The sequence below is a fragment of the Anguilla anguilla genome, chromosome 1, assembly GCF_013347855.1.
Source record: "Anguilla anguilla isolate fAngAng1 chromosome 1, fAngAng1.pri, whole genome shotgun sequence".
NCBI classification, from domain to species: Eukaryota; Metazoa; Chordata; class Actinopteri; order Anguilliformes; family Anguillidae; genus Anguilla; species Anguilla anguilla.
The window spans coordinates 57,120,402-57,129,155 of NC_049201.1; the positions used below are offsets into that span (position 1 = coordinate 57,120,402).

At 38.6% G+C, this 8,754-nt stretch overlaps 2 protein-coding genes across 3 annotated transcripts; one reads left to right on the top strand and one right to left on the bottom strand.

Annotated features, from left to right (window-relative positions):
- eaf1 (ELL associated factor 1) lies at positions 1 to 4,672 on the bottom strand. The gene is made up of 6 exons (XM_035382236.1): positions 4,384 to 4,672; positions 4,003 to 4,097; positions 3,627 to 3,763; positions 3,070 to 3,236; positions 1,719 to 1,931; positions 1 to 1,019 (listed from the first exon to the last, which is right to left on the bottom strand). The coding sequence occupies exons 1-6, from the start codon at positions 4,484 to 4,486 to the stop codon at positions 970 to 972; spliced, it is 765 nt and encodes a 254-aa protein (XP_035238127.1). The 5' UTR covers positions 4,487 to 4,672; the 3' UTR covers positions 1 to 969.
- A 34-nt stretch (positions 4,673 to 4,706) lies between these two features.
- Positions 4,707 to 8,284, top strand: mettl6 (methyltransferase like 6). Of its 2 annotated transcripts, XM_035382227.1 has the most exons (6): positions 4,707 to 4,841; positions 5,340 to 5,578; positions 5,725 to 5,859; positions 6,273 to 6,443; positions 6,553 to 6,694; positions 6,888 to 8,284. In XM_035382227.1, the coding sequence occupies exons 1-6, from the start codon at positions 4,829 to 4,831 to the stop codon at positions 7,025 to 7,027; spliced, it is 840 nt and encodes a 279-aa protein (XP_035238118.1). In that variant the 5' UTR covers positions 4,707 to 4,828; the 3' UTR covers positions 7,028 to 8,284. The 2 variants fall into 2 exon arrangements, with proteins under 2 accessions (XP_035238118.1, XP_035238109.1); XM_035382218.1 differs by lacking the exon at positions 4,707 to 4,841 and having other exon boundaries at positions 4,857 to 5,578.
- The last annotated feature ends 470 nt before the right edge of the window (positions 8,285 to 8,754 follow it).

Genomic DNA, 8,754 nt, shown 5'->3' on the forward strand with positions numbered 1-8,754 from the left:
TATATATATATATATCATTAACTATGTATTCAACATTTTAAATGGTATGATCTTTATTAGTTGCTTTGGTGCTCCTCCAGTATTTGGAACTATATAAAACTTCTACTGTAGACAGCATGTAGAATTGAAATGGTGAAAGATGACTTGATATAAACACAGTAACAAATGATACGGATACACGTATTCGATTGAAAGCTATATGTCATACAAGGAAAATCAGTATGCAAATATTCAAAAGCCATAGCTAAGGGTTAACCATTACTTAAAGAATGCTTCTGCTCTTAATTTTAGGCTTTAACCCCTGTTAGACTACTGTGTTGGTATGAATTTGAACTATAGAGAAAACAGACAGGAAGTTGGTGCTGTCATTGTTTGATGTTCACAGACCAATATAAGGATAAAGTGTATAATAGCGTGGTCACTACTGTGTTGGACATCAAACAACTGTCAGTTAAACATATTCTTTGTCACACACTATGGTTTTAGTCATCATGCCAGGCAGCACTGCTTTGATAAAAGTGATAAAACCCATTGGGGTAAAATATAATTCAAAAATACACACATATGGTGTAAACTATGTAAGCGCTTTGATACAACTAAACTCAATCAAATATCAGACTTTGTGAAATATATTACATGAAACCTAGCCATTTATTCTGAATTGTAGGTGAACAGGGGAAACTGAATATGATAAACTCACCTTGTTAATTAAAATATACTGCTAATTAACTCAGACTGATCCAATAGCTGGCTCTAAACACAGAATCTGTGAATTCTATAATTGTGCACATGTTCATATGATAAGGACTGAACTGATACAATACAAAATATACAGCTAAAAAAATACAATCTAAACACCTCAACGTTGGGCAGCTTTCCAGCGATATTTAAAATATGGTAAAATCAGGGAGGGTTGATCTCTGTTTATGATCACTGCCAAAAAAGGATGTGTGAGGGAGTGTCCTGGACTCAGTCATCATCACTGTCACTCCCTGATTCACTCAGCTGAAGGTCATTTCCTGAGAAAACAAGTTAAACATAAAATAAAACTCAATGGGAAGGACAACCTCCATGTACCATGGGTTGAAAGCAGTTACCCAAGATTCAGAAGAAAGTTGTGGCCCAGTGCAAAAAGAAATTCAGTCTTTCTTAAAACAAAATAAATAAAAAAAGCAAAATGGCATAACTCCCCAACACAAAAAACAATGTGGAAAAGGGTAATCAACTTATATTTCACTTGTAAATCCAAAATAATTTTTGAGATATACATGGTGTAAACAAGTTCCTTTAAAACATTGTTATTTGTGAACAAGGTATTTCTTGTATTAGAAATCTGTTGATAGTGTACATACAGTTATTAAGTTGTGAAACAAGTAAAAATATTGGCACTTTAGAAGTACCTTCTTTATTTTGCTCATTACTTGCAGACTGTATTGTATAAGCATAGAAAGCATTCCTTCTAATAAAACTAACAAAAGCATGGTCATTACAGCCTGTGGGACAGGACACCCATCCATCACCAGGATTTTACTACCAAGCCATTTGTAATGCCAAGCAAGTATTACATCACATAAAGCTGCATTCATTCTTAAGAGTCTTCCTATTTTGGACAATACAGTGAGGTTATCCGTTTACTTGATGAGTACTGTTGCAGTCAGTGCCATAATTTCTGCTGTTAGCTATGCTCAAGACAAGGTGATTGGCCTCCCAGTACTCACTGAGCGTGCTCATCAGCTGGTTGCTGCCCTGTGACCTGTCGATGCCATTGGTAGCTGAGTTGCGGTTAGGTGATGTGTGCTGGTGGGCAGGCTCCTGCTCCCCCTCGCTGCTCGAGCTGTCATCTCCACTGCCTGAGGAGCTGGCTGAGTCCGAGGAGCTACTGCCGCTGCTACTGCTCATCTGCTCGATGATCTCCACCTCCGCTCGCAGCTCTAAACAGGGTTCAGCAGGGGGTGACAGATAAATAAGGGCTGACATGATCTCCTACTGCCTTCACCTCTGGCACCAACCATTAATGACAGTTGTACCACAAGGTTCTGTCCATGGCTGATTATCTTACTCTTCTCCCTCTGTACAGTTCACTGTGCCAACTCACAGCCTCTTATAGGTTCTCCAACCTGGGTTACTTAAATCTTTCTTCCTAAGCATACTTCCTATGCAGCCATCCTGACTGATACAAGCACCTCGATGTATGCCCATAAAGTCGGCTTAACATCTCAAAGTCTGATATTCAGCATATCAGCTATGTTAAAACACAATTCCAAACCCTTGCCAGAGAATCAAGATTTACCTATTTCAAATGCACAAGTATTCTTTTAGTGTATTTCTATGCGTACCCACATGTGCCAATTACCAATGTCAAACAACAAAATAACATAACAGTTTCAAAGCATCTACACATACTGGTGAATGGCTTGAAGCTGTCCCACTTGGTCCACTCTCTTGGTTGACCACCAATAGCATTATCTGTCAACTATAACTCATCATATAACTCAACTATAACTCAACTATGACTCAACCTCTGCAGTCTCTAACCTTACATGAGACAACTGTGCTTTCCTGAAATCCCCTTTCTTATCTCTGTCTGCTCAACCAAATACAAGTAAAATGTAGTTGAAAATTAATTGAAATTTGGGGTCATAAACCACACAGCCCTCAGCTGCAGTCTCATCTTGCTTACTACAGGCCTTCCTGTACCCCGCACTCCCACACTATCATTGGTTATTAACTTTTTATTAAGCTAAAAATTCTGCATTGTATGCCTTTAATAAGCTATTTAGCCATTAGTTACCAGACACTGAGCAATTATGATTAATATCAGAATTCCCAAACTGAATTTTTTAAATGAATTTTGTTTCATTAAAATATTTAATCAGCCTTCAAGTATTTTACTGGCAGTACTGTGCTTACTGAGAAGTTTCCCTGGATAAGCGCATCTGCCAAATCTAATCAACACAGACTCTAAAAGACATGTCCTACTTCATCAGCATACACAGAATGTGTGCAGTGTGCAGAGTTCCAGTTTCAGATTTCCATTTTCTCAGAACCAAACAGAAGAAGGCCACTCACCTCTCTTGATATCATCCAGCTGAGGCTCTGGGGAGGGGTTGTCCTTGGACGGGGAGGTTTTTGCTCCCACTCCTGGTTTGGTAGGGGCTCGGAACTGTGAGGGAGGCTGTGTTGCTCGCACTGACTGCTGTTCGATTCTAGCCTGGATTTTACTGCTACCTTCCGCTCTGAAATATGGGACAATGGTCACATCAAAACTGTATGAGACAATGTTTCACACAGATTTTTGCACATTATTTGCAAATTCCCACTCACAAAATAATTCATAATATATATTTTTGTGTGCTAAATGGCAGTTTCATTTCATATGTTGTAATTCAGTGAGAACACTAGCCTCTAATTAGACAAGAACAACAGTGCCAATGGATCAATGCATAAATATGTTAATTTATTTTCAGGCCCTGGGCTGCGTTATCTCACATGCAATACGTATATTATACAGTGCATTTATATACAGTGAAGTCAGAAGTATTTGGTTAGTGATACCATTTTTGTAGTTTTGGCTCTGTACTCCACCAGACTGGATTTGAAATGGTCTATTTTTCCCATCAACGCACCTGGTTTTCTTGACTTGTATACTGCTGCTCAGCTTCTCCAGCATAAACTCTCCTGTATCATGGTTCATGATAAGAACACAGTCTTTTTGATATGGCCTTTTATTACCTTTGAATACTGTCATTGGAGGAGTTGAACCCTTAATACAAGAAAACAAAATACTCATATAAATATTTTATGCATTTACGAAGGTTTGTTGTTAACAATATACATTTTAATGAGGACAACGTTCCACTTAGGCTATTCCATAAAGTGATTAAATCGGCAGTAAATCACTTTCGTGTTTCCACATAAAATTATTAACTTTACATTGTGTAACATAAAACACGAGGTTAATTCCAGATCACAAATTGTTTGCTAGAATAAAATACATCTTACTGGAATATGAGGTAGGGTAATGGTGACTTCATCTCCTTTCCCAACCTGTAACTCCCCTTGACAGGTAGTGTCAATGGAAGCAGGTTTAAAATCATCTGCAAGAAAGAGAAAGGGGATTCAATAGTTAAAAACGTGGAAAACTACACAGGAGATGCCGTACAACAATTCACGACTATCGAAATCAAAAGGTGCAGTTCCGTTTAATGCAAACAGCAACTACTTCCGATCAATCAATCAATTGCCGACTTCAGCAGTACAAGTCCACAATAGCCGCGCAACATAAGATTCTTCCGTTTGCTATTATAAAATAAATCACATGAATGTAGAAATAATTTATATTTCCTCGTGAAATATATCTTCTTTTTTTAACTCTCAACTTACATCTGATGGTGTGAAATGACGATTTGGGCCGTTTTTGAAAGCTCTCTCCAAGCTTCAAAACATGTTCCTCCTTATCTAACAGCGGATTCGAACTCCCATTCATAGCTCCGGTTGTTGTGTACGGCTCACATCAACATGTAATTGCTGTTGAACAAAAATGTTTCCTAAAATTCACAGAGGACATTCATTTGAGCTAGCTGTGTAAAAATCCATATATTTTCAAAACAGTCAAGACGCCAGACTAACACTCCTCTTCCTGTTTGTGTCCCAGCAGTAAAATGGCGCCGAGGATTTTGACGGTATCCTTCAAACCTTTTTTCGCGGAAATATGATATATTAAAGCATATATAAATCCACAGTACTTGGATTTTGTTGAAAAACTGACCAAAAACTGCGTTTTGTAAAATACAAAAGTTTTTTGCATGTACTCTGGAAGCAAATAGGAATGTCTCAATTTGGTACGTTGTGTTTGTACGGACGTCAAATACCGATGGACACTGTTGCGTCAGAGCTAGGGTTGCCAGCTTTCACTCTATGTATAAAGTGATTGGGATTTTGTATCGTTGCTGTTTTTATGGAAGTTCTTGAGAATTTTCTTGGAAAATTGTGGGGTTAATAATAGTTGAGGGGATTTTTTTTTAGAATTATCTGCAAAACACTGCTCAGCCCATAGCGTATGCCCTCGGTTCAGTGCTCAACGTGTGCTAACCTGTATTGCCTACTTAAATGTAGCTTGCTAACTTTTAAAAATTAGTTAGCGTTACATAAATGTTCTCAATCGACCAATGCATTTCTGCGTGTATTCGTGTCACGTATGCATGTACGATTAGCTAACCAGCAGTCTAATTGCATACATTCTTTCTATATTCTGGCTACTTAGCTTAGCAACAATATGGCACAAGACTCATGGCCAACATCGGACGTCTGTAATTCATCATCTAGTTTGCTTCCTACAGATTCTTTAAGGTCTGAATCGCCTTTCCAAAACAAAGGACAGTCGGGGAGGATTTTGACAAATGAGGAGCTGGAGAAACTGCAGAGAGATCAAACATTGGTGTCAGATTTCAAGCAAAATAAGCTGGAAAAAGAGGCACAGAAGAACTGGGACTTGTTCTACAAAAGAAACACCACGAAGTTTTTCAAGGATAGGCACTGGACCACGAGAGAGTTCGAGGAACTGAAAGCCTGCAGAAAGGTAGCTAAAAAGATAACCGCACGACAGTGAGAGACTCAGACAATGGAGATCCAAGACACAGGTTTTATGACATCCAAGTAATATTTTTGGTAATGTTTGGCACGATAAGCGTTATGTAAGACATTCTCTTCGTTCACTTTCTGCAGTTTGACGCCCAAAGGCTGGTTCTTTTGGAGGCTGGGTGTGGAGTCGGAAACTGCATTTTCCCTCTCCTTGCAGAGGATGCCAATATCTTTGTGTATGCCTGTGACTTCTCGCCACGAGCTGTGGAATTTGTACAGGTAAGGAAAAACGCGAATAGAAATCAAACGGAGCTACTATCATAAACATTGTTTTGAGTAAACTGTCACCCTTGCGCCCGGTATTTAAACCCTTGGCTTACTAACTTCTTGAGGTCCATAACACGTAGCTAATGTTTCTTGTTAGAGAGATCCCGATGATCAAATAATCAGCGACCACTGAACACTTAATTTGTTCCAAGCTGATATATCCACTTCTCATTGTGAGTTGGCTTTTATGTGGGTCAAAAGTAAAATTCTCTCATTCAGCGTAATTCAGTATTGGTGAATGATAAGCTCACTTTGAGGTAGCTATTTCACCACAAACTGAAAAGCTTTCCAGTGAAAGGAGAAAAAAAGGCAAGTGCATTTAAGGCACTGATGTATTCTGTCCACATGACCGTATCTTTTCTCAGAAAAATCCATTATTCTGCTCTGAGAGATGCAAGGTTTTCCAATGCGATCTCACCACTGAGGACCTGCAGGCCAACATTCAAGCGGACAGTGTGGATGTGGCCACGCTCATATTTGTTCTATCCGCTATTCACCCTGACAAGATGCGCCTCACTCTTGAGAATATCTACAGGGTCTGTTTGGAATATTTTGTATTCAGATTCAGAACAAAAATATTAAATAAAATAGTCATATAAACGTTGTCTTGTGGTGGATTTACATGGCACTATTTTGTGTTGACAGGTGTTGAAACCTGGTGGAATTGTCTTGTTCAGGGACTATGGCCTCTATGACCATGCCATGCTGAGGTTTAAGTCTGGGAACAAGCTTGGAGAGAACTTCTATGTGCGCCAAGATGGCACCAGGTCCTTCTTTTTCTCCCGAGGTCAGTATGTTTAGTCATCATCGGGGAAAAATGTTATTAAAGAAGTGTCATCATTATCGTCAAGGAGAAAATGTTAAATTATTTTAAATCTATCCAATTTCTTAGCTGTGCTTCTTTAATATGATTGAATGTGGTGTATCTATTTTTCTGAGCTTGCAGAATGAAACCTGTAATCTTTTCCCTTGTGATGCAGAGCTGCTGGCTGAGCTGTTCACTGGGGTAGGGTTCCAGAGCCTAGTGAATGAGTATGTCATGCGAGAGACTGTGAACAAGAAGGAGGGCCTTTGTGTTCCAAGGGTGTTTCTTCAGAGCAAGTTTAGGAAGCCAGACTGATGGACCAGCTCCCTGCAGACACTGCCCTAATCCTCTCCTCTGGAGGGTGTCTCTCAACTGAAGACTCACAAATACACTTGTGGTGCTAGGCTCCAGAATGACTTTTTTTCCCTTGATGAACAGCTTTTACACAGAGATTACCAATGAATAAATTATGTCAGTTTTACTGTGCCGCCAGTCTCATATGCATTTAATAGCAGACTTGAGTATGGATTATGGTTTCATATCTGTCTTTCGTGTAAGCGATATTCTAGTACCATTGCTAATCATTCTACAGAAAGGTTTTTTGCTACAACTTAAGTGCAATTAAGCATATTTTGTGGGCATTGCTTATTTTTCTAAAATGTGTTTTGATATGTGTTTTTTTATTTTTTGTGGTATTTTAATAAAACATACATTTTGGTATTAAAATTTCGGAGTTCATAACCTAGGAAGTGCAGTTAATTGGTTAGAAGTCAAACCACCAGGACCTCTCCACTAGGGGGCATGATAGGCCGTTACAAGGTATGTCTAAAGGTTATCCCATCCTTTTCCCACTTCACACTTTAAAACAAGAATCAAATTCAGGCATAAATGCTTTCTCAAAATATTTATTTTCTACATGGACTTTTCTATATGGTCATACTTTGCAAATGGTATAAGATGCTGAATGTGATGAACATGCAATGAAGTGTTGCATTATGTATGAAGTCGAATATCAACATCAGTTTGGATTTTGATATCAGTTTTCAACATCTCTGAAATTAATATTTAGAAGAAAAAATTATTGTGGGGTTATGTATGCTGTATAAATGTGTATTTAAGTTGATTCTCATCCTTCTACCCTATCCCACCACTAACACAATTAAAAGGATTAACTGTAGAGGGTAGACCAGGTGAAGAAGAATTTGGATACAGCCCTGGTCATGCTTGCTGTTGTGTGTTTGATGGAGTACTTTACATGTTGACTGAAAAATGAAACTCACTCACTCAGTCCTGGTACAGGTCTCAGTGCGAATGACTCACTTCTTGACTCTGGCTACTGATGACAGGCTGTGATTTTTGATGTTGCATTGTCTCGCAGAGCTTAGATAACATTTTTTTTTTTTTTTGTGTTGGTTGCATGATATCAAATCCATACAAATCACAAGGTGACTTTAATCAGCCAGAGCTATAAGTTGATTTTCTCAAAACTGACTTTTGCCAGCTGCAGTTGTCTTTTCAACCTGATTGTCAGGATCATTTTTTTTATAAATCATTACACAGCTATTGAAACTATTCTTGTCCTGGTGTCATTTTCATGCTTTACTTGATGTGTAATTTTTAGCTTCAAGTCATAGAAGCTGTTCAAGGCTGTAGCCTTCTGGCCATTTGGCCTAATAAATTTTAGTAGCCTACATATTGGTTTAAGGCTGCAGGGGAAGAGATATAATGTAACAGTGTTGGAGGCTGAAAGTTGTCAAAGATGTTTACGAAGTTCTGTGGTCAACAGATTGACCTCCTTCTCGTCACTTACAAGGAGGCCATGTATGCACATAAAAAGCACACTTAGAAAGTATCATGGTCCTATCACAGACACAGAAAGTCATGTTGAAATTTCAGTACATTTAAAAGAGTATATTAGCCTAATATGGCCTGAACTGCAAAAAGGAAAGGAACCTGGTATTCATCACCGATGTCACCAACTCCAGGTGACACAACAAAGGACTCATGCAAAATGAGTCTTACAAACCTGTGCTTTCTATTAT